This window comes from Psittacula echo, assembly GCF_963264785.1.
Source record: "Psittacula echo genome assembly, chromosome: 4".
Lineage (NCBI taxonomy): Eukaryota > Metazoa > Chordata > Aves > Psittaciformes > Psittacidae > Psittacula > Psittacula echo.
Genome location: NC_137738.1, coordinates 82,169,181 through 82,196,502, shown reverse-complemented (window position 1 = coordinate 82,196,502; position 27,322 = coordinate 82,169,181). Strand labels below are relative to the sequence as shown.

The 27,322-nt window shown below is 39.9% G+C and overlaps 1 protein-coding gene across 1 annotated transcript in view; it reads right to left on the bottom strand.

The window, feature by feature from the left end:
* The window catches only part of DST (dystonin), a gene marked incomplete at both ends in the record, with an annotated part of 299,020 nt that overhangs the window by 203,321 nt on the left and 68,377 nt on the right, over window positions 1-27,322 (bottom strand). Inside the window, one exon of the mRNA XM_080615920.1 lies at window positions 3,980-4,041. Coding sequence (XP_080472046.1) covers window positions 3,980-4,041 — 62 coding nt within the window. The remainder of the gene's footprint in view (window positions 1-3,979; window positions 4,042-27,322) is intronic.

Here is a 27,322-nt window from a genome sequence, read left to right as displayed (position 1 = left end):
AACTTCAGCATTTAAAAAATGTAGTGACAGTCCACTTGATCTTAAACTGGAATTCCAAGATAATTTAAACAGCCGAATTTTGCAAATAACAGATTACATACCTGTCTCTCAAACTATGTATATCTCAAGATCATTTCCAGGAAATATTTCTGAAATGACTATGTTTCTAGTTTAACAGAGTCAACTGAACTGCCAAATGACTAATCTTATACACTGAATTTTATATACTATGCCCTTACGTGCTTTGAATCCAATGCAACTAAAGATGAGGAACAGAGGGCAGAAGGGTAAATATTTCTCAGCCATCTTGTTTAACAGAATTACACAATGGTTTGGGTTGGAAAGGACCTTAAGATCATCTAGCTCCAACCCTCCTGTCATGGCCAGGGATGCCTCACCCAAGACCATGCCTTCGACGGCTCTGTCCAACCTGGGCTTGAACACCGCCAGGGACAGAGCATTCACAGCTTCCCTGGGCAACCCATTCCAGTGCCTCACCACCCTCACAACAAAGAACTTCCTCCTTATATCCAATCTAACCTTCCCCTGTTTAAGTTTTAACCCATTACTCCTTGTCATATCACTACAGTCCCTAATGAAGAGTCCCTTCCCAGCATCCTTATAGCCCCCCTTCAGATACTGGAAGGCTGCTATGAGGTCTCCACGCAGCCTTCTCTTCTCCAGGCTGAACAGCCCCAACTTTCTCAGTATTTCTTCATTCAGGAGGTGCTCCAGCTCCCTGATCGTCCTCACAGCCCTCCTCTTGACTTGCTGCAGAGTTTGTTGTTACTCAGAAAATCCCATAAACACAGAATTTAATTAGAAGAATGACAGTAGGCTTCCATGCCATCCCCCAGTGAATGATGGTAACCAATAAAAGCATCACGCTGCTGACCTGGAAAAAACTCTTTTGAATATAGTGCTATAAATGAATACAAGTCCAGTACTTTCCCAGCAACTGCAGAACAGGAGATTAATTGAAATGAGCAAGGAAAGAACTAAACAGGCAGGGAAAGAGTAAAAAGAGATAAGAAAACAAAATAGAAAAGACGGCGAAAATAAAACCAAAATAGAAGGTGGGCACAGAGAAAAGAAACAGGAGAAAGAGAAAGTAAAGAACATAAATAGGATGGAAAATAAAAACGAAAGAAAAAAAGCAATCCATCTCCATGCTGATAGCCAGGTCTTAGCCACACAAATAATCTGGTGTTTTCCATGATCTCTCATAATTACCACAATCACCTTCATCCTTTCCGCTTCTTGTGGCAGATAAAGCACACTGACCTCTTTTTCAGCCAGTGGAGTGAAAGCACTTCCAGAACACAATTCATCTAGAAAGACCTGTTCACTGTCACCTACAAGAGAAGTCTGGGTAACTAGCTCAAATAAAGCTATTGAGATGCTCGAAATAAGATGATTCCCACCTTTTGTCTGCAACACTGGCAATGAATGGGCAAGTAAGAGTTTCATGGATTTCTTACTAATTTCAAGGTATCTGAAAACTAGACTCAAATTCAACTTAACACAGAGACCAGGACAGGTCTAATGACACTCTAAAAATGCACACTCATTTACTGTGCTACTTTTTCTATATACCCTCCATTATATTGTATTTTCTAAATATGCCCTTGTGTCTTGAGGGCACATTTGAAGGATGTATTTTAATTTCCATGCAAGTCAGTGTTCTAAAAACAATGCTATAAGAACAGCAACTTGACACCTGTATCACCAACTGCTTTCAAATTGAGTATTTCCAAACGATAAAGCTGTTTTGCTACATAAATTCCACGTTAATGGAAGACTTATAGTCAGAACTACAGTTGCGAAAGTTACTGATCTGCACTGAATTCTAAAGTGAGGAATGTGAGATGAAAATCAAGGCCAGCAGTACACACAAACATATCTGTACATCTATCTATATCTACTTCTACAGTCACTAACACTGAAGGTGTGAAGACGAAGGCCTAAGGCCACTGACCTTGGCAAGCAAGTCAAAAGGATTTAGTGTGAACTCTTCACCCCGATTTCCTTGCAGGTTTAGAGCCTAAATCTTTTTTAAGCTACTCCAAAGAGGTTAACAGCATGGCAACGATGACTGTGCATGCTTCAGAAGCGTGTAAAATGATGGTGTATGTAAATATGATTTTTCAACACACTGCTCTTCTATAAAAACAGGCATCATTTTTAACTTCTATTAAAAGATTGCTCTCCAAAAAAGCTTCAGATAGGCTTTTCCATATCCCATAGAAAATTAAAACTGCATCTTTAAACTGCATCTTTAATACATAAAAAGATTAGTAGCCTCTACAAACATGTTAACAATTGCCCTCAATTAGAAGAAGAAATGCCTGATGGTTAACTTGAAGATTGCATTTTGCTGCCAGAGCACTGGCAATCTTCCTGTATTTTTTTTTCTTTAGATCTAATTTGTCTGAAGTACTGGACAATGGATCCATTTCTTACAATGTGAGGTAAAATTCAGAAAACATTGACTGCAGGTCTGCAGCCTCTTGTCTTTTCTCATTAGCAAGTAGAAGACTTCTGCAAGGCCATAGGGCCACTGGGGCATTTCAAGATTATGGTGAGGAGGTGTCTGCACAGAAGGGGTCCTTGGATGCACCTGTTTCTACACAGCATGATTCCTTCAGGTCTAGCAAATCCAAGAAGGAAAACTTATTGGTATGAGCAGTATTAAAAGCCATTCTGTGACTCCAGACTCACCCTGCCCACAGAAAGGTTGCATGCTGCACTGAGGCTGATGTCAGGACTGCTGCTTATGGCTCAGTCATGGTAGGAAGGACCAAAAGACCACTCTGGAGAGAGGTCTCTTGCTAAAGACAAAACTGGACCAATCTCACATCTGGGCCTTGTTAGCACCCTATGGCACACCATTTCTAAGAGCTACACAGATTTCAATTCCTTAAAATATGTGAAACCAGAATTCTGCATCTTATACAGGTCTGAGGAGCCAGAAAAAAAAAAACAAACAAAACAAAAAACCAAACCCAAACAGTTCATTTTAAACAACCCTGAATGAATTCAGTTTTTTGGTGTCCAATATTTCTCAAATATCCATAAGAACAGCTACAAGTAGCAAAGAGATAAGTTGTCCCTCCCCAATCCCCGTATTTTCTCTAAATAAGAATAAAGCAGATCTTTCCAACAGTGTATAAACATTACAGTCATCAACTAAATCTCAACTCTGACAGATACGGATGCATTTTTATTTAATGTGACTCTTACTCCCCCCACTTTCCCCACACTCCTCCCTGGGGGGTGGGGGCAGCGGAATCAAAGCAAGTTATGTTAAGTAATTATACAGTCTGTTTCTCCAGAGAAATATCTGGGCTAGACAGCTGGCGCTGAAACAGCAGATTAAATTTCTAACTGAAGGGCCATGCAGTGAAGGTGAATTCACAGCCTTTAGTTGTCTGTAGACTAAAAGCTGTACATGTTGTTAAAATTATGTGCTCTGTCCCTGAGGCAAGGTTCACTGCTATTCAAAAGAAAGATACTGAAAAGTGACTTTTGTCCCTAGAAAACCTCTATTTCTAATCCACGATACTGATGCCATGGGATGATCCAGAACTCCTCAAGGTCATTTCCCCTGTCCTCAACATGGTACTTTAAAAGAAATTCGCTCTCTTTTATTATTATTTGCCTTACCTGTGGTGCTACAGCCATGACACACTAATGCCAGATAAGATTCAAGCTTTGTAGAAAGACATCATATCCCTTAAACTTTGACTCATTTTAATTTCAAATTCAAGTATTCAAATAAATCCCCTTGCGATATCAGCCAGCAGCATTTCAACTCCCCCATGACTCCTCAAAGACAAAGTACATGCATAAATCTCAAAATTTAAGATCATCCTTATTATATGTAACACACATGCATCCTGAAATCAAACAATTAGTAAAAGACACAATCACTGCTACAGTAATCAGTCATCCAGACATCATGGAAACATCAACTGACCTTCATGAGATGTTGATTTATCCATTTTGTGAAGGTTTTCTTTTGTACTTTGTCCCGCTCATCTGGAGGCAAAAAGGAAAAAGAAAAGGGTTTAATGGATCTACAAATGATGCAGGTTTTTGTTTGTTTTGGTTTGGCTTAAATTATGAAGAGTCTTATAAAATTAGGCATTCAAATAAGGTTTAAAAACAGAATAACCTGTAAACACTTCAAATTGTCTAATCAAAATAATAGCATGCAAATGTTTTTGCAGTACATCACAGCACGTCATGAAAAAGTTTCTTGAGGAGAAGCTCCGTGTGAGTTTTTCCAGGACACCAGCCCTGTTGGTACAGTAGCAGCACCACTAACAAAAATACAGCTTCCTAGGAGAAGTTAACCATCCCCTAAAATGCACTAAAAAGATCAGGGCAAACTTTTTAAGAGCTATGAACACTACTTATAGCCTCTAAAACCCAATCAATTATTAAAGTATTTAGCAACAGAAAATCTCTCACTATACGCAAGCTGGCTCTTTTAATCCCTATGTTTTGCAACTGGAATATCATCCTTGTTCCAACATGCAAGGATGACCTATAGCTTCAGTCAGAGAAAGGACTCTCTTTCTTCTAATCCTCTATAAAATAAATAAGGATGTCCACTAACCCAGATATGGGACCCAGCCACTGTGAACAGTCTGCTCCCTGGCGTGGCAGCTAGCATCAATGACTACCCAAGAAATATTGAAAAGAAGCAATGAAAGCAATAGACAGGGTAAGAAAGCATCCCACTTACGGATGGGAAGAATGCACATGTGTTCTACCGAGCCATGTTGGAGAAACCACCACTCCAGCACACGAGTTATCTCCACAAACCTACATATGGTCATTAGCCAGTACAACTGCTACAGAGCCTTTTCACAGTCCCAGAGCTCCCTGGAGTAGGAGTTGTGGTGCATTAGGACCAGGACCATCTGTGCAAGCCTAAAATAGTGAGATCCCTTAAGACCCCATACAACAAAACTGCAGCTGTTTCATTGACTCAGGCTATTTGTAGTGTGCCTGAGAATGAGCAATGAGCTCAGGTAGCAAAACAAGACCCCTTCTGCAGCTACTGCCACCACCAGAAGGTTGAATGAGATAATGTATTTTATATTTTAAAAAATAAATACTCTTTTCAGACTGGTCAAAGTTAATATAAGCAATAAAATAAAAATTAAGGGAAGGTCCATACTGATGGACTTTCAAGTCTTCGGTGTGATACTGAGGTCGTTCAAAAAGGCATGAGATCATACTGAGCACCGTGTGCTGCTCCTACCAGTAGCAAGAAACAAGTATGAGAATTCAGGAACAAATGCAAAAACAAGACAAGCAAAAGCCCTGTGAAGTCTTCGCATACTCCCCATAGGTGACTCACAGACTTTCTACATGCTTATACGTATCTTTGCATTTAAGAGTCACAGATGCATTTTTTCTGTTGTTTTTTCGAATCCTTTTTTAACACATCTATAACTTCTACTGCTACACTTCACTGTGGCAATGAGTTCTTCAGGTAGTATGTGAGGCATATGTGTACATTCAGCTCTGTACAGAACAGCTGCTGTGCCCTAAATGCCTTTTCCACACCACCCAAGATCTTCCAAGCTTCTGGCATACACTTTTTCCCTGCTTCACAGCTCCATGTTCTCTTATTCTAGCTGAAGACCCAGAAAAGAGTAGTAAGAGACAAAGAGCAAAGTTGCAGTATAGGAGGAAAAAATATAGTGGATTGAGAAAACCTTTTGCTATACATACATTTCCCTATAGCCTTGATCTAGCAAGACAGCATTTCTGACATCAGTTACTTATCCTAATAAGGTAGAAGCCCTTGTTTGGTAGATGTAGAGAACAGAAAATCTCAAAAATCAAAGAAATCCAGAAATACTTGTAACTGTTCCATTATGGGTACCTGTTTTAAAAGGAACACAAGTTTTCTCAATGTTTTAATATCCCAGCCCACAGTGTGTCTTTTTTCCTAAGGTAACTCCGGCTAGTTCTGACTAACCACTACAAAAGTTTATACTTTGAGAAGTGTTACTGTGACAACAGTAGAAAAAGAGTTTTAAAAAAAAAAATATCCCCTTCCTTTTATCGTTAGAACACGCAGTCACCATCAATTTAAACTCTAGTTTCAACTGAAATGCCAACATACGTAAGTGATGCTTACTACCCCTATTGCATTTATACATGCATATATTACACACTCACAGAAAAACTCTGTACCCACCACACAGAAATGTGTGACAAGGAGGAAAGCTGCCACTGGTCATGTTGTGCAAAACACCAGGATTGAAGAAAAATTAAAGAAAAAAAGAAGAAAAAGAAATCAAAACAACACCACAACTGGGATGTTCAATCAAAAATCCAAATGCTTCCAGAAAAGCAAATGCACACTGGGAGGGAAATAGAGTGCAACAGTATTCAGTTTGCCCAAGCTCTGAGAAGAACATACCAAACCAGCCCTCCCAGATGAAGCAGAAAACAGGGAGCTAACTACAGAAGAACTACCAAACTAAGGAAGGAAACCCATTGAAAGCCTCTGGAGTGAAGCTTCCCTCCAGAGAGCCCTGCTGCCTCCCAGGGCAGACAGCCCTACTGCCCTGCCAGCCCAGTGCCGGGCTGCGTTACTGACCCATACAGCACATCACTTCCACCAGCTTTGCACTCCAGTTCTTTTCATCTTCAGCAAACTCTCTCATTCTTCCCTTCAAAACTGCCCAGCTGCTTTTCTCCTCAGGGAAAGGAGAGCCAAGGCGTGACCAGGGCTTCTCCTAGCTTACACAAAGTAGCAACTCCCCTTTTTAAAAAGGCAGGAGCAAACAGCCCATCTGCTGTCACTGCAAGCAAAACTGCCAGTCCTCTGGATTTAAGTCACAAGAAGGAGCAAACTAAGCATTGATGTTTGTTTGTTTTGACTTTTTACGTGCACTAATACACATTTGGGTACAAATGTTGAGCTTTTTAAACCAGGAAGTCTATTTTTCTTACCCCTACCAACAGTAAGTATTAAGGAAAGAGAATCACCATGAAAACAGCAGCAGCAGTACCATTTAAGCCAAGGTAATTTAAGAATGCAGGTGAGGCAGTAGCTGCAGAAAGAAAATACATCTTCCCAGATCACCTGATCTGCAGTTCATCACAATAAACCCTCAAGGGTTAACTAATCAACCTGAGGTTCTCTGCTTTTACCTGTTATTGCAGACACATTCATTGCAGACATTATTCTCACGTATCAGACACACATAATAAAAAGCATCTTAAGTTTTAAGTGCTTGGAAAGTATTTCAAAAGAATGGCTCCAGTCTTAACAGACCACCTACTTTATGAACCTACACTGTAACACAGCAGTATCTAAAGAGGCTCCAGATTAGAAAATTGAGACTTAAAAACCAGTTGCTGCAACTAAGGTATCTCATTACACATTCTTGTCATCCCTAAATCCCAAAGACAAGTTCAGAGGACAGATCTAACACCAATGCCTCCTTTAATGAATCCCTATCACTTGCATGGATCACAGTGTCTGCAAATTAGAACAGTTTCTCTGGAAGACAGTTTTACTGCCAGGATTACACCAAAGGCTACATGTGGCATTGATGCCTCTTCAACACTCTCCTAGAGAGAGCCACAGAATCATTAAGGTTGGAAAAGACCTTTAAGATCATTTGAGTCTGACAGTAAACCTAGCACTGCCAAGTTCACCGTGTTCCCAAACACCACATCTATGCATCTTTTAAACACCTCCAGCGATAGTGACTCAACCACCTTCCTGGGCAGACTGTTCCAGCGCTTGACAACCCTTCCCATGAAGACTTCTCCTAATATTCACCTAAACCTCTCCTGGCACAACTTGAGGCCATTTTCTCTTGTTCTATCACTTGTTACTTGGGAGAAGAGACTGACTCTGCAACCTCCTTTCAGGTAGTTGTAGAGACCAATAAGGTTCCCCCTGAACCTCCTTTTTCCCAGCCTAAACAACCCCAGGTCCCTCAGCCATTCCTCATCAGACTGGTTCTCCAGACCCTTCACCAGCTCAGTTGCCCTCCTCTGGACACGCTCCAGCACCTCAATGTCTTTCTGTAGTGAGTGGCCCAGAACTGAACACAGGATTCAAGGTGCAGCCTCACCAGTGCTGAGTACAGGTGGATGATCACTGCTCTGGCCCTGCTGGCCACACTATTGCTGATACAGGCCAGGATGCCACTGGCTTTCTTGGCTGCCTGGGCACGCTTTTGGTTCATGTTCAGCAGTCATCAGGATGGGAAAAATAGCACCTCATCTTCCTCCTGCTTCTGCCAATGCATCCACTACCAGCTGCTGTCAGAAGAGGACACTGGTGAGCCGAAACCAGTATGTCTCACAACCAGCTGCTGCCCTCACAAACTGAAATACCCGGCAATTGGCATCATCTGACCTGTGTTTTCCCAGAAAATGTATCCTGCCCAATTATTGTCTCCTCTTATGACATCTGTATTGATATGGCAAGGTTCTTTCAACTGAGTGGCTCCTGTTCTGTATATTCCTATCAGGCAAGCCATCAACTCTTACAAAGCTGCATTTTACATGTTATGTTAATCATATACGCACATAGTTATGGAAGTAATTGAAATTTACACCTATCCAAGCTTTGCATTGTTAATTTCAATAGCAATGAAACGTGAACCTCAGTTTAGGTCTTCCCTTATTTTTTCTCATTTCACTAATTATTCTGTGAAGAATTTAAGCCTATCTCCAGCTTCCTTTCCTCTGAAAACCAATTAGATTTCTTACGTGCTGGGTGAAAGGTCACGTACACAGTTGGTCTGATTACAAAGATCCATCAGAATAAAAGTTTTGCCCATTTATTCTAAGATCTGATGCCCCTTTCATGCTCTACGTTTATTAAACTGCAGACTACACGCATCAAGAACTGAGGATGAACCAGAAATTATGTGCTTTTCCTGGAATTACAGCCAAGTAAGACCAAACTCAGACCTCACTGAAGTTAACAAATTTAGTTAAAGTTAACTAAAGTGAAAGTTAACTAAGTGAAGTTAACTGTTTCTAAGTAAAGCCCCCATTGGCCTCTATGTCATTAGTGTTCAGTCTTCATGACAAAAAAAAAAAATCCATGTTTAGGCTCTGTAATACGTTTTTCAAACAGAGTATTTTTATTTCTCTTTCACAAAATAGTATCGCAAATTTTGCTTGTCAAATAATCTCGGTGGGTATGCATTTAGCTGTTAAAATGCAAATGTTTCCTGAAAAAAAAATGTGCTTTAAAGAAATGAGCAATCTAATTCATAGGCAGAATGTGAATTAAACTGACTGCAGATGTAAGTGCAACAAAGACTGGGAAGTGCTCAAATTTATAGAAGTTGCAGGAAAACACATACTAAAATGAGCAATACTGAAAATAAACTGGGAAACTTCAGCATTTCATTTTGCATTACATTCAGTCGTCCCTTAAGTGGGCTTCCCAATGAAGTTGTCTTGACTGTAACAGCTGCAAGCAGAATCCAAAGATATCACCCTTTCATCTATGATATACTTAATGCATGTTTGTTCACCCATCTCCAGTGACCCGCTTCAGCAGCTTCCCAGCCTTACAAGTGAAGCAATGAAACAATACTGCAGATTAACTTCTGGAGAGAAGACTTAAAATGTTACAGACATTTAAATGTGATCAGGAACTCTACTTGTCTTTGAAATGCTGCAATTCTTCATAACTAAATACCAGGATAATGTTTGATTAGTATGTTGTTTCCTTAAAATGAACAGAACAGACCACAAAATCTGAAATTAATTGCTTTGTTATGTTAGCAGCATACTTGCAATGAATTTAAAATGCATGCAAAATAAAAAAAGTCTTTAGTCACATGTAAGCTGTTCTATTTGCTCTGCTATCAGCTCTTGTGAAAGGCTTCCCAAAACACACTGTCTGGAAAATACATTGCTACCCTGCTGTAAAATGAAATGCAACATTTAGACTCATATCCCCAAAACAATCTGTTGATCTTACCAGGACTCAAACATAGAGTCAACAAAATCGTACCATTAGCTGCACCATCCCCTCCATTTGCATACACACACCAGTTGTTCACATATTGGTTTTTTATACAAAAGACCCAATTTTATATGCAAACAATTAAGTGCAGTTTCCCAGAGTCGATGGAAAGCAAAGATCTCAGAACTCCATGGATCAATGAGGAGAAGACTTCCCTGGAGCACAGGAAGCTCAAACTGCCCACATGGCTTCGGTACTCTTCCCTCCTGACCCCAAGGCAGATCTCGGGCTCCTGCTGATGAACTCTGGACACTCTTCAACTATCTACATTGGATAACTGTAGTAAAGCAAGCAGCAGTACTTGGGAGCATGAACTCACCATCTAAGCCACAGACAGATTTTTCATCTTATGAAGACATGGACTGCTATGGCTAAACTCTTCACAGTTTCCAAACTAGCCGCTTCCCAGCTATATCAGATCATGCATGACAGCATGAATGTCAGGTATGTGTGACTATAACTTCAACATTCATCATGAAGACTGATATAGACCAATATTAAGATATTTGCTGAAACAGAAAGACAGAAGGCGTAACACAGAATATTGTTCTCTGTTAGCACTATAGTTTGCTGGAAACAAAATAAGGTTCTTTGATACTTTTGGAGGTCAGAGTTTAATCCTAACTGCAGATGAAGAAGCAATCATAAAACTCCCAATGACTCTGACAGAGCTATGACCACCTCAATGAAAATAAAGACCACACAAAAACTGAACTGTAAGAATGACTGGCTCACCATTCAACTTGTGATGCTCTGTAATACACCACACCTTAACTCTAGAGATGCAGGCAAATGTGAAACCACAACAGGCAGGAAGTAAACACTTTGTGTCCTGAAAACATTCAAAAATTTGCTAATTGCACACCCATCTGGCTCAATGAGAAACTGCACTCATCAAATCCTCACTTGGACCTTCTTTCTGCCACTACTTCTTTCCATCTATGCTGGAAGCAAGATGAAGAATTCAGCTGGCCTACTCCTGAAATGTGGGGATTAACTCAGCTGCGTAAAATCTCTGCTGCATAAAATCTGCCGTCCTATGCAGAAGATGCTATGTAAATCTTCAACTACTTTAACAAGAGCTATGCTTCTGGTTTGGTTTGCAGGAATTTAAATATTCCCACACCTGTATGGAAGAAATATTGTTATTTGACTGTGTGCACATAGATGAAAACCAAGAGGAAGCCCAAAGGATTACTTTGTACTCACAGGACCTTGGTCAGCCATCATTTTGCAGTATTAGTGTACTTAAACATCTAATGGGAGGTATGAGACACGAAATGAGCTCAAAAAACATTTTTCTAGTGTCTGCCAGTCCCATAGAGCTCCGAAAGTTTACAAACATAAATCAAACGTGGGTCCCAGCCTCTGAAAGTTTACAGCTAAAGTATTAAATGAGAAATCAATAACAGACCACAGGAGAAATACAAGGAAATAATGAAATAACAGTGGTTCCCTTTAAGCCTGTTCCATTTATTTGATTTCTGCCTTTATGAGAGAGAGAAGATCCACGTGAAAACATTGCATCCAGCAATCAAGACATCCAAAACCTGCACATAGTCAAAAAAAAAAGAAAAAAAAAAAAAAAAAAAAAAGAAAAACATCTTAGCAGACATTAACCTGTCCTGCAAGGTATATCACAGCACCCCTTGACCTGCGGCTGTATCACCCCTTTTGAGATTACCATCCCAACAAAAGGCTTACGTTGCTGGTTGTTGGAGGTTTTTTTTGGTTGTTTGTGGGTTTGGATCACTAAAGCAATCCACAGACTCACAGAACAACAGGTTGGAAGGGACCTCAGGAATCATCTGGACAACCTTTCTCTGCAAAAGCATGACCTAGACTAGATACCCCAGCATCCTTGCCCAGCCGAATGTCAAAAGTGTCCAGTGTTGAGGAACCCACCACTTCCCTGGGGAGGTTATTCCAATGGATGATTGCTCTCATCGTGAAAAATTTTCCTCTTGCATCCAACCCGAATCTCCCCAGGAGTAACCGTGCCCACTACCTCTTCTTTTTTCCATGTATCTCCTTGTAAAAAGCTAGTAGCTTTGTAGCCTTTTGTAGCTACTTCTTTGTAGCCACCCTTTAAATGCTGAAACACAGTGACAAGGTCTCCTCTGAACCTTTTTATTCTCAAGGCTGAACAAACTCAAATCTCTCACCCTTTCCTCACACAACAGGATTCCCAGTCCTTTAATCAGCTTTGTGGCCCTTCTCTGGACCCTCTCCAGCCTGCCCACATCCAACCAAAACTGAACACAGTATTCCAAGTGTGGCCTGACAAGCGCTGAGTAGAGCAGGATAATGACTATCTCTGCCAGTGATACCATTGTTGATGCAACCCAGCATCCTGTTAGCTTGCTTTGCTGCCAGCCCCAGACAGTTCACTCATATTGAGCTTACTGTCCACCAGGACCCCCCAGGGCTCTTTCCACAGAGCTGCTCCTCAGCAAAGCAGATCCCAGCCTGTGCTGCACTCTGGAATTGTTTTCCTAGGTGAAAGATCTTACACTTGTCTTTGCTGAACTTCATTGGGTTCTTGTTAGCCCACTCTTCCAGCCTATCCAGGTCATCCTGCAGGGTGTCCCTCCCTTCCAAAGCATCCCCTTCCCCACTCAATCTGGTAGTGTTATCAGAGTTTGTCAGGGTACACCTGATCCCATCTTCCAGATTACTTATGAATATATTAAGCAGCATTAGGCCCAGTATCAATCCCTGGTGAACCACAAGTGACAGGGAGTTTTGGTACAAATTAAAAATGGGTTTCTGTAACACCAGACAACAGCTTGTATATTTTAAAATGTTGATGCAAGTTTTAGCAGAAATACCATACTGTAAAAACGTGCCTAACCAAACAGCAAAAGGCTTATAAGACTAAAGCCTATTTCACCAACCTAGTGCAAGCTCAGGTCATCACAGTAAGCAGCACTACAGTAAGAAAACTGCAGTCATTTTCCCTAAGCTGCCGAAAGCCAGCGGAGATCTACACTGACTCTATGTATGCCTGTCCTTTGATCAAATCCTGCTGCTCCACTTTTTACACTCTCCCTTACAGAAAAAGCAGAGGGATGCATTCCAAGAAATCCATGGAAAGGTCCTGAAATAAGAAAAGACCCAGAACAGCACTGCCTTTTCAAACTGTTCAGCCAGCCTTTGAAGTCCTGTGCTTGCAGTGACTGTGCTAACTCCAGACTGCCGCAGAGCGTGAAGAATTGGAGGGAGAGCAGTAATGTTTCTGTGTGACACACATAGCCTCTGAATAGCACAGTTTACCTCACCACTTCCTTGGTACAAGCTATGAAACTTTAATGCAGCGCACAAAGTGCATGAAAATACTCACTGGCAGAGCCAAGAGAGAGCCTGAGAAGAGGGGATACAGAGAGAGATCTGTGATGCTGGGTTTGGCTAAATCAGGAAGTCTTGCTCTCCCTCTGATCTTCACACTCTCTGTTACACTTATATTAAAGGAGATTAATCTGGTTTGCATGCAGTGTCAAGATAACCAGAACAAGAATCAGGATCCCTGGGCATTTAAAGAATAAAATAAACCAGCTGATGTTTACACCACAGCCATATATGAAACTGCTCCTCATTCATCTCCACCAGCACACTCACCCAATTGTTCTCCCTTCAGTTTCATGAACAATAACAGATTCTCCTCCACAACAAAGAATCATAAAAGAACTACTAGGCTGTTTTCTGTGTTGCAGGAAGACAAAGAACACACACACTCTGAAACCACTCCCAGACTTCCAGAGATTTAATGCCAGCTCACATAAATAAAATAGTTAGTAAAATATTGAAACAAAAGTATCTCACCCAATTTCATTTGAAGACCTGGCCCAAAGTACAGACTTTATTTTTAAAAGAAGCCTACAAAAAAACCCACAAAACACTGACCACTTCTGTTGATTACCACACAAAACCAAAGTTAACGTTTTCACTGGCCTGAACTGTTTCACATACATTCTTTCACCAGGAATATCTATAGTCTTAATCCACTTCATAAAGACTTATTAGCAAAGCAATATTTTCATTCATGTAAAAAAAAGCCAGTCGGCTGAGCTGTCATGCTGAGATGTGCAAAATGATGTTTAGTAGGAAAATAGGGAAACTGTTTAATTTAAGACTGAGGTGTGCCTGCTTAACAAATACAATGTTGCTATACAGAATATACAGCTGTACAAACATCTGGAAAAGCAGTGGAAAGCAGCTGGAAACAAGGTGGGGGGTGAAGTGGAGAATTACCTGTGCAGGGAGGCAGCCCCAATCATCAAATTATCTTTCCTATCTTAAATTCTTGTTCTGTAATTCAGAGTCTGAAACATGCAAACTTGCAGAGCATGTATCCAGCTTAAGCATTTCCTCATTTAATGCAGACTTACATTTTGATACAGACTGTGAATATGTGTGGTATCTCTAACTTGTAACTTTCACAGAAAGCTGTGACAGTTCTGTATGAGCTTTGGTAGGATTAGAAAACTCCTGCTCTTTATGAAACAAGCACCCTACCTATGCGAGTTAAAAAACATAACCCACAATTTCCCTATGTGGCTATGCTGGTGCTCTGAAGTTAAATGTAAAAGCTGTGAACTCAGGATACAGAGAAAGGAATAATAGTGCTAATTTAGTCCCATAAAAATTACCCTGAAATAATTACCACTCTTTCTGAAAGTGAATTTCCACACATAAACAACCAATTAAAATGACATCTTTCAGTCAATGATCCATTTCCTTCCCATACCCATGGCAGCATGTATTGGTTTAGAAAATTTACAGTATCATTTGAATCAGCCATGATAATGATGCAAAAATGATTTATCAAGTCCTGAGACAGTACTAACGCTTATTGAACAAGGGGTCAGTGGGGCTTGGGGATGATGTTAGGGCAGACACCTATTTCTTCATTAAACTTACTAACCACCTAAATGCCTCTTTCCATTTGCTCTAACTGCACCATCAGAACCAGCCTGTTTTGGATTTTACTCAGTGGTAGAGGCACCAAGGCAACCCTGGAGGAGATGAAACACCTTTGCTCTTCTGATCACCTGGAGTTTGGGATGCCTAAACCCACCTCAATAAGTGCCCTGCCCTCCTTTACCCATACCAAAAGGTCAATGGACGGCTGAGGACTTCACATTAATAGCAGCCCGGTGCCGTCCCATAGATAAGAGAAGTGCCACCATGGACGGAGATTTTAAGGTTTCAAGGATATGAAAAGATCACTTCTGAGAAGGCACTGCACACAGAATGGCTGATAAAGAGCAATGTAAGAACAATGCACAAAGTAAGTTTTGAAAATCGCACTGACTGAAGAACAGGAAAATTTAAGGAATGAGAAATGATAGGGCAGAGAGAGCTGTGAGTGGCACTGATGATAAAGATAAGAAGCTCATATATTTTATAGATGAAGAAGAGGATTGAAGGACAACAATAATAGCAAAATGATGATTTTAATGAAAACGCATGTTGAAATAACTGCTTAAGCTTGGCATCTGGAGTAGCACAAACATAGAGCCTATGGCAGTCATTACAAGACTCAGACCTCTCTGGAGGACAGCTTATGCTGCACACATAGAAAGAAAGGCAAGGTTTCAGAAGCACTCCGCAGTCTGAAACCAGAGAATAAGAACCCGAGAGGAGTCACATGTTTCAGCCTTAGCGACTGGTAAGTGCTCTCAACAGTGACAAAGAAATAGAAAAAGAAGGGATTGAACTTGAGGAAATTTGTGAATCAATATGACAAGAAGTTTAATTTTGGCTGTATTTCACCCAAAGGGATGGCAGGGCAAACAGGAGATACAAGAGATAGGACAAAACATAGCTCAAACAGCTTTACTTACAGTAATAGCTGAAGTCACAAGGATGGATCAAACTGCTCAGAAATACTGAATGTATTTAAAGATTAAAAGATTGCAAGCTCTAAAAATTATAGCCAAACTATCATGAAATAGCACGAATAGCGACCAAAAGAATCCAGCTACCACAAGACCTTTGGTGTGTTGGAGCTTTAAAGATTTGGATCAAACACCTACACCTGCTTGGCTTGCAATATGCTTTGTCTATATAGTTTTCAGGAATTCCTTCTCCCATCTGATTAACCTACACTTTTTACAGAATAACCACTTTCTAAGCTGCATAATGAACAAGATCTTTCTCACAAATCTAGACAAAAAAAGTCAATCAAATTTTGCTTCCAAACACAGATACTACCTTTTATTCAACAGCAAAGAAGCTTCAATTATCTGAACTGCTTGTGCCCACAAGTTGGGTATAAATGAAGCCAGTCTGAAGGGGCTTCCAGCATCCTTCAGATCCTTCACATCTGGAGAACTGGAAATATATACGAGATCTGTGTATCTTGTCATACCTCTACATCATACTTAGACAAATTTCACTATAACTTGTACTGACATACTAGCTAACTCAAGCTTGCTTTACAAAAATCATTGTGCCAAAGAACCCCAAAAGGTTCTTCTTTGGATTTAGCTACCTAGCCAGAAGCATAAAGTTACTCAGATTTCACACTAACTATAACACCAAATAAGTGCACTTGTGACTTCCAGAAGAGAGGTGGTGTACTACTCAATCATAAGCTCTATCTCCCCTTACTCTGAAATAATTAAGCCTTTTAAGCCTTTCATCCCCAAAAGCTTTGAAAGATTTCTGTAGCCAAATTTTCAGTTACAGCCTTACTCCCATGTCTTAAAAGCCATACTCTGTATTCTCAACTCAGCAAAACATAAATTATTCACTAAAACCTTGACAGCCAATTTCTGTTCTCAGAGGACTAAAAATGTGCATATGATGACTTCAGTGCTAGCTGATTTTCTTCACTCCTGTAATTCAAATTTCTGTTATATTTCCTTTCATCTCATGGGATGATGGAGAACAATATGGTAGAATGGAGAGAATCAAGTTTTTCTCTTGGAACTCTGAAATACATAATAATGTACTTCAAGCTTAGTTTGTAGGTAGAGAGAAATGATGAAAAATGTAACTAGAACACAAGTATTTCAGAAGACCCCAAGTCCTGGGAAGAGCACTAAATCAGAATACAGACATGTAACTGGATTACAAAAATCACCACCAACCTAGCCACTGCAATGACTTTATTTCATGTTAGCCTGGCTCCCTCTAAATCCTTAAAGACTTATATTCAATAGGAGATTTGTGCTATATGAGGAGATGAAATACAACCTTAAGAAGTCTAATGTACTCCGAGACAGAGAGCACAAGCATGTAGAGCGAGGATGACAGTAAGAGGGGGGAGGCTGAGTGACATGCCACCTGCCTGTCCCAGGCAGAAGGATTGATTACCACCACCGGGGTTGCCAGACCAAAACTTGCCTCTCCGGCCAAGCTAGGATGTATTTTTAGTCTTTGCAAATATTACTGGACTATAAATGGATTTGTTCTAATAGCTTTTTATTATTATTGCAATATAGAATTAACAGTGCTTTTATACACAGATATTTGACATCTCAAAAGCAGAAATGATCATGAAGCCTCAGGAACCCTGGTTAGCCCACGACCTGAAGAACTTGCACACTGACACACTCCAGCCAAGCGCCAAGTCAAAGAGGAGGGTCCCTGGCACATGAGAACATGTGCCAGAGCTGATGAAAGGAAACCAGGTGACATGAATGACTGCAGAGGAGGAAAGGGGCTCCAAGAAGAATGCATGGCAGGAATCAGGCAAAACCTGAAACAGAACCAAGTGTTCAGCCATGGAGAAGATTTGCCTTCTCACTTACGCTGTTGTTATTCAAATAGGAAGGAAACACATGCAGACAGCTGGATAGACAAAGCCTATAGACAGCTGATAGAGCCAGACCCACTCCCTGAAACCAAGAGTAAACTTCTGTGAAGGTTAGCAGCATGAGGACTGGGTTGAACAGGCCTTGTCTCTCTCTTCTCTATGTAGCTCTGCTCTCCCACGTCATCACAGTACTGAGGGACAAACAGAAGTCTTGTCTTACTTGTGCAGCAACACATACAAGAACCACCACAAACAGAGTTTGTTAGGCAAAAATGGCTGGTTTTGCATCTTGCAGACATGGCCAGAGCCAATCCAGCCAAAGGGAAAATGGAAGGGCATAAAGCAAGTCAGCTTATGGCACCCAGTCACAGAAGTCAACCACTGAGCACCAAGCTCCCTAGCTGAACTGTTGTACTACCCGAACTATATTACTAAAAGCAAGCTCAGGTGCCATCTAAGAGTCTCTACGAGTCTCACAGTCCTTTAAAGGGAGGAGCTTTTTTTTATTAAAACATTAAGAGCATACGTAAGCCTCAAATAGTTACTGCCCAAGATAAAAGGATCAAATGAGTTACTGTCTGAAATTACTGTAACGAAATAAGATAAAGTCTACCAGTCACAAGACACTGGCAAGATGTGAAGCACTTGATTTTACAGTACTGCAGTAGCAGGGTGACTACAGCTTGGGGGGAGGGAAATTTATTTGCAACTGAGTGGGATTTTGTTAACAACTGGTTTGTTCTACACGTTAAAATTGTTCTACACCCACTGCAGCTAATTGAATTCCATGAAATTTGTATTCTTTCATATAAGGTGCAGCTACAGAAAAAAAACAGACCTGATTAAATGCTCTCCTACAAAACCGGCAAGATTTTTTGCTAATAAAAATGAAGGCATGAATGGAACTTATCTTTGGCAAAGATGCTCCATGAAACACAAACAGATGTGATCCAGCAAGGCCCCAACACAGAGATCTTCTGGAACTGTCCCCATGCTAAAAGGGGACTGTGTATTTCTTACATCTGTGTATTACCACAAGGAGCATCAATTTCTGTGAGTCACATTAAAGAATACCAGATTCACAATTATACAGAGTGTACACCTGAAACAAGGAGTAACTGGGGCAGAGCTGCAGCAGAGGTCCATGACTTACAAACCAGTGAGCTGGGCAAGATCTTTCAAGCAAAAGTCCATGATACTTGTATTAGAAGAGACTTCTGAAACACTAGAATTCTATAACTGAAGAATTAGATTACTGAGCATTAGTAATCAAAAGGTAAGGAATGAAAAAGCTGTCTAACAGGCACCGTTATCTTTGCAAAGGCAAACGTTTTACAGGCTAATGGCTTACTAGGAATGTATACCATCACAAAAAGGCAACAATATTAATTAACATTACAAAGCTGAAAGAAGGATCAGAGACCAGTCTCCCAGACAGATCAGTATTTTCTTGGACTAATTATGCAGTGCTGAGGATTGCCTCCAAAACTCCTGAGGGATACATGACACTGAGAGGAAGCTCATTCAGAAAACCTGGATTTTGCACTGTTTAGAACGGTAGTCACAACAAAAGTTCTAGCTTCTGTGAACATATTATTTATAAAGGAACAGTTTTCTTAAGATTGGCTCTGACAATGTTACTAGGGAGGTTAAAAAACAGTGAACCCAAGTCTGTCTTTAACTCTTTGATTTGGGTGTACTGACTGAACCAAATCAACATGACTTTGGATGTGTTTACAAGCATGATTCTGTCAGGGATATGCCTTTTTGTTGGGTTTAACTTTTTTTTCTCTTCTTTATCACACAGACCACAGCAGAAACATTCCTCAGTTTTCAGGGACCCATAGACACTGTAGGTGTGATAGATCTTGTCTCCCCAAATGCCATCCAGAACAGCTGCACAAAGCCAACTGACTAATAAAGGGCAAGAATGTCACCCTATGTTAACAGCTCCAGTTACAACACAACGATAGCAATTGTTGAAATACTCAACTCTAGGCAGCTTTGCTGGGTTACAGATGTATAAACCAGGCTTCCAGACTGATGGTAAATAAAGTCAAAAACACAACCATAGGGGAAAAAAAAAAAAGAGAACAGAATCATTTGGGGGAAAAAAAAATACACTCATGTTTGCAGTGTTAAAAATAACACAGATGAGTCATGGTTGCCAACAGCAAACAGAAGCTCATGCCCTGTTCAAAGTGGCTGGCTTAGACACCTTCAGAAAGAAGAATTATAAATATACAAACACACCCACATTCAAAATAAATCTCCTTGAAAATAAAACCCCCTAAAACTTATATCAGAAATAAAGTGATGATAAATGAAAAGCAGTAACATAGCCATTGGTCCTTTGCTGTAAATTTTTAGAAACTGCCAGCACAAGGAAGTACTAGCTAATGGCCACATTAAATGTTTTTACAGCATTTTGTGAACACACTGGAAAAATCTCTTAACTCGCACTGAACACAGCTAAATAAATAGCTAAGTAAAACTGAGTAATTTTATATGAAACTGAGTAACAAACACACCACAGCTATTCCCATATTTTCCCTACAAACAGCATTTCCTCTGCTCATGCCTTTAAGCACTGGATAAGCAGTATGTTACTGTACTCTGATGGGGAACTTGGCTGCATCTGCCCCACTGTTTGACTGGGCCCTGTGTTTGCACCAGAGCATGAACTGTATTTCACTTTCCTGTCTTATGCAAGGGAAAGTTAGGAGGGGAAAGACAGGAAAAGGATAATAACATTTTACTGTATTTCTTTGTTAGCTTGTTTATACTGTGGTAGTCACTGATTATCTTCCATTGTGCTATGTACTCAAAAAAACACAGGAACAGACAGCTATTGCGAACATCTTTTTTTGATTTCTTTACTTTTAGGCAACACTTCTGCAAGAACTGTTTTAAATTAAAGCCCCACAGAGATAAGGTTAAAGAAAATACATGAAAATAATCTTACAGCTCTGTTCACACTTGTACCACCCAGTTCATCAGCAATGAACACAGAAAGCAAAGCAAGATGAAGCAACACAATGTCTGCTCAAGAGCACATGTATTTAAATAAAATTATACATAACTTTTTATATATATATTTAATGTGTCAAATATTAAATCATAAACATAATTCTAATATAATAAAAATTAAATGCCAGGTTGTTATGCAGTGAAGTCAAAGAAGATAAATATAATTCCAGAATAAAACAGTGAAGACCCTTCTCCAGAAAACTGTCCCAAAGAACTTCTCCCTCCAATACTAATTTTAGCATAGTTTCACCACCCTAGTAACTATGGTGAAAGACCCATAAACAACAAAATAACAACTGGTTTGGGAAGGAACTGAGATGGAAAGCTGCAGTTTAGCCATACATACATCCTCATTAATTCAGAGGGCACCTACAAGGCCCATGCTGCCTAGGAGTCAGGCACAACTCCTCTGAACCAGCTCCCAGCACACATGTTGATCTCTAGGATATTAGTGGCAGCTTTGCTGTAACTTTAAATGTGCAATTTCAGAAATGCTGCTCTTTTTTTGTTTGTTTTAATGATTGCCTAACTCTCACAGGAGAATAAACTGAAAAGAGAAGAAACAAGACAATTTTTTAAAAGTACTTTTAAACTAATCTTGCCTATATTGATGAATATCACTGCCTTATGTTATTGCAGTTTAAAGTGAATGGACAGACAAACTAGATTACAGTGGATTAAGATCATCGGAAATAAACCATTCTTCTGGAAGCAGCCCCTCCACCTCAAGGAATCCTGTAACTGCGGGTATAGACAAGCCCTTTAAATCCTGCAGTTAAATTTTAACGAGTGCTATTAACACCTAGTTAGACTGTTTTAAAGGCACACTCGTGTACTCTTTTGGTCAGATCTAACTTTAAAGATTTGCTGAAATTTTTACCTTGGATTTACAACTTTAATACTATCAATACTTATTCCAAGTCTGAGCACTTGATTTGTAACCATATAGTCTTTTAACAAGGACTTCTACCTTACAACTGAAGAAACAGAGTATTAAAGTATTCTGATAAGAGACACGGGCCTGCTCTTTCTACCACTTGCCTGATGAAGTAAATTATAACAATAAAAAGGCCTTTCTATCTTCTGCACAGAATAGCCACGAAAGGAGGATGACACAGACTGTCCGCAGTTTCAACGTATTTTTGGACAGAAAAATTGTGTGCAGACCAAGAATTCTTGCACTCAGCTTCCAGGGCATATTCTTCAAAGCCCTTTATTCACACCCATTACTGCAGTTCATCTCAGTCCTCTTCTGCAACTATATGGCCTTCTATGGCTTTCGTTTCTTTACTCCCATCTCCTCCTAAATATCCTATTCTTAGTCTCCTGCTTTCCTCCACCACACTGACTATTTTGCCTTTTTTTTTTTTTGTCATTAACCATCTCTTTGTTGTGTTTTCATTCTTTTGATGCCCTTGTCCCTAAGCATTCATCATCCAAACAGGATGCACCCCTTTTCCTCCATGTTACATGAAAGTCAGCAGAAAGAGTGGATACACAAGAGACAACCTGGATAATGTAATGTAATTGAGATGCATCTAAAGGTCACAGCTCCACCTATAAAATACATTAAATCCCATGTCCTAGAGGTGTGTGAAAACAGCCTTGCTGTGCCAAAACCAACAGAAAAGCTCTTGAAGACAGATGTCACATCTTCACCCTAAGTTTTATAGCCATTTTGTAGCTGTCTTAAAGTAATCCTTTAATTAATTTTAATTAGTTTAATTGGGGGGAGGGGGGTCCTTATTTTTAAAAGCCTATGTTCTCCCATTTTTAACAAGTGGTTTTTGTGTTTACAGTAGGTTAAATTTAATCTGTTGATTTTAGTTCACTGCAACAGAACATCATCTGGTTGCACACATGCTGTTATTAAAGATCATGGCAGCAGAGTTTACTACTAGTAAACAAACAGATTTGTTTATATTCGTTCTTTGCCACAAAAGCTTAACCATTTTAACTTATGATCAGTCAAATCAAACTCTCTAAACCTTTCCTCTTTGTAGAACTGGATAACACAATTTTCTTTGCCTTTTTCAGCAGCTTTTGTTCTGTAAGGGCACTTATAAACACAAGTTACAGTTCTCTTGCACTTTTCTAGACATGAAAATAGCTTTCAGTAGGGGAAGGCATCTGTCTTTGTTCCCCCCCTGGTTCTCACCATCAGGGATTTAATTAGCACCATACTGACACAGGCGTCTGCAGCATGGCTCATTCAGTAGCCTGCCAAGTCCCCTCTACAGCACAATGCAGAAAAGAGTAAAAGGTAACAGCCCTGCGGGGCCCAGAAGTGATGAGGTGAACAAGCCACCCAAGACAGAGCGAAAAGTTCAAGTAACCTTGTCTCCCTGCAGATGGAAGGCAGATCACAGCTGGCAGATGAAATTAGAACAAATGCAGGCCTGTTCTGGTAGAAGTAGTTCAAGAAGGAGAAATTATTTTGGTGCCAGAAAGGGGCATGAGAAAGGACAGGGACCATTTGAACGATCACATCCATCTTGAGCAAAACCAAGAGGGAGTCTAGGTAACTACTGCAGCATTTCTGTGTTTGTCTTTGGCTGTCCTACAACACTACAGCTGAACTGCCTGCCGAAGAAAAGAAACTGGGGAAAGAAGGCCCCTCAGGGGCTGGTTGGTTATCAGGTTCTGGCTGGATGCATTCCAGTAAGCTGCAGGAGAAAGGCTGAACCATGTACACCTACCATTTCATCTGAACACTTTTATCATGCCATATAACCTCTTGTAACAGACATCTTAAAGTTACAAATGAAATATATGTATGACATTCCCCATGCTACGTATATGAATTTGCATATTAATGCAAGCTATTCATATTCTGCAGTGATTACTCCCTGTAATAAACAGTATCTGTCTACAGAGCTTACAGAAAACAGACTATTCTGATATTGAAATGTACAGAAAGAGTAAAGCTAGAGTTAAAATTTTACAATGCATCCATTTCTGTTTCCATTCAAGAAAGATGTCTTGGTTCAAGACCAGGATTTTCAGAAGTGTGATTTACATGCACAGCCTGCCAAATCTTTCTAATTCTCTTTTTAAATTTTATCCCATCACTCCACACATTCCCATGCGTTTCATTTTCTTCATATAGGACACAGATGCATCCTCAGCTCCTACCTATCCAAGTGGTAATGTAATATAAATATTTAAATAATGATGGGTGTGCCTCACATCCACACAATTTCTTTGGCAAAGTTAAACCACCACTAAAATTGAGGGACTTGCAGCACTGTTCGACGGTAGTAAAAGAACAACTAACCAGGCCAAAAATTATGAAAAGAAGTTGACTATCATGTTCCAGACACAAGTAAGTTTTTCCCCATGCTCTCACATAAAATATCAGGAAGATTCATATATTTTTTAAACTATTTTCTCCTTTGATAAGGTCAGCTCCTGCTTCAGCTCTTACGCTCCATGTCATATATTCAGCCCTGAGTAAGGAACATATTAAAGTCAGCTGTGTTCTTTCTCTTCCATGGCAGGTTCCAGCAATAATTTTACATGATGCATACAGCACATTTATCATGTACGCTAAGATGAAGCCACACTGTCGCTATTACTTTTGAACTGTTCTTCCCCAACTTGTGCAGCAATAACCTCTTTCACTGCTTTCAACTTTTGAATCTTGTTTCAATCCTCAGGATTTGTATTACCAACATTTTCTCTGCTACCATCCAAGCTAGTCTTACCGTTTGTACTATAAACTGGGATTCTTATAAAACCAGAAACACAAACCTTTGTAAGAACAGCCAGTATTGTAAGGCACAAAATAAACTGACCAGTGATAGTACTTTATTTTAGAGGACAACATACCAAGGAAAACCCAGAGAATTCTAATCCCAAGGGTGAAACAAGGAGGAATCACTTGGATTTGCATGACAAATGCAACAGAAAGGTAAAATATTCATAACTCAATTATATAAAATCATAGAATGGTTGGAAACGACCTTAATGTCATCTAGTTCCAACCTCCCTGCCATGGGCAGGGACACCTTCCACTAGACTAGGTTGCTCCAGGCTCTGTCCAGCCTGGCCTCGAACAGTTGCAGGGATGGGACATTCACAACTTCCTTGGGCAGCCTGTTCCAGTGCCTCATCACCCTCAGAGTAAATATCCTTATATCTAACCTAAATTTTCCCTGTTGAAGCTGGAACCCATTGCCCCTTGTCCTATCACTACAGTCCCTGATGAAGAGTCCCCTTCCAGCATCCTTGTAAGCATTCATCCATTTTACATTGGAATAACTCCTTAACGTTATTCAAACATGCTGTGCAACTGTGAAGCATCAGCATTTACTTGACTAAATACTGAACAGGTCAAATTATCTCAGTTAATATTAATATGAACAATTAAATCCTTGTATACTTTTATCCTTTAAAAAACTTAACAGTGAACAAAAATACTACTGCTTGGGAACTGACAGTGATTGCAAAGAGGAAAGTACCACTATCCTTGTAATAACAGCTGTGCAACCACCCAGACTGAACTGCCCAGAGGCTAAACCCATGGCCATGGTATCATGAACATTCTAAAATGCTTTGGTATTTTCAAAAGGACCACCAAACCCAATGATATGAACCTGACAAAATACAGGGAGTGACCATGGTGGGTGGGTGGGTAACATGAGAGTCCAAATTCCCAGTATCTGACTTCAGCTGCATAAGACTCCTGGGAAAACAGAAAGGTTTAGCTATGGCTTTCAGCTACAGCCACTGGAAAAGGCAGATTGTGATAAGCAGCAATGCTTCAGAACAAGAGTCATATATAAAGTGAAAAATAATAGCATTAGTTTTTAGTAGTGCCCTTTACAAGTAGCTAAGAAATGGAGTGATGACTAAGACAATAAAAAGCAGTGACAAGTATAAAACCACCATGGATTTCAATACTATATTTAAATTATATTTTTATGCCAGTGGAATACTACAGATGAAAATCTTTCATATTGACAGCTGCGGAGCAAGAGAAGTTGTATCTCCCTGATAATGAAAGTTAAAGACCTAAGTTAGAGACTTGAGAGTCTCGAGTCCTTCAACTCTCACTTCTGTTACATACACATTTGGTGTATCAGGAGACAAACAGCAAGGAGGTATCAAAAATGCTTACTGAGTAAGAGTTTTCCCTCCATTGGTATACGTCTCCAGTGGCACTCACTACAGCTTTGCACTTCAAAAACCGAGACCTATCATAGAGACATCTTCCATCATGAGTGTTTTTCAGGAGTTCCTCTCCTCCTCTTTTATTATTTTTATGTCCCTGCCCATGGCAGGGGGGTTGGAACTGGATGATCTTAAGGTCCTTTCCAACCCTAGCTATTCTATGATGCCATGATTCTATTTTTCAGAGCGTGGTCCCAAAGATGTATTTTTTCCATAAAAGCAGACCATTATCTTTGTGTACCATTAAAACTGGTATTTGTCTGAATGATCAGCTATACAGTTTTCACAGACTTTTATCACAATCAAACAGCAGTGGTGAAAATGAGAACAATCTGTATTACCACTCCTCTTTTTGGGAGCAAATGCTCTCCTTCATTAGAGGAAAAAAGGATTCAGAATTATGTAGGGAACTACTGTGACCTCTTGATACCTAGTTGGTTAGGTCTATCATACATCCAAGCTTAAACAGAGATTATTATAATAAAGACAGGGGAGAAGACGCTTGGGAATGCACTGCTTAACTGTTGCTCAACTGCTTCCAAAATAAACATCCCATTGGGCTAAGTGGAGGCATTGCAGCTCGACAGAAGGGAGAACAGCAGGCATCAGCAAGAGGATGTAAGCTAGAGTTATTCATCCTATTAAGTGAAGCATACAAACTTTCTACAATAACCTGAAACAACATAAAAAAGCAACATAATTATACAGTCACCTACTTCAGAACAGCTGCTAGGTCACACAAGTCTACCTTTTTGGATTAGCAGACAGGGAGCAGGCAACATCTGATGTGACTGATGTCATGTTATCACAGGATTTGTACTTGTACGTTTCTGCACATAAACAGTTAACAGATGTATAGAGTTCACAAATGTAGAGAGGTCATGTTTGGAATCTGTTACAGCAGCCAAGAATGAAACAGGATTTGAAAGCAATCTTGGAAGATGTAATCTTCAATATCTTTAAGCCTCTCACTCTGGGTGCCAAAGCAAGCAAGATTGAGTCAGCAGTTTGATAAAAAAAGAGCCAAGCAGCTACACTTCAATGTGTATTTGTGTATTTGGTATAAACTTAATGCTTAATTCTTAGAAAAGGAACCCTAAAATACTTTTGTGAATTAAAAAAAAACCCAAAACAAACCATCAAAAAACCTCAGTTCAACTGAATAAATTCACCTTTTCTTTTACCAATCTCAACACTGATTATCTATTAAGTATGTCAAACAAGCAAACACTGATTAACCAAAAATTCTTACTGAAGTTTTACTATGAGGGTAATTGCCAGTACACAGTGCTATGTCAGTGGGGAATAACTTT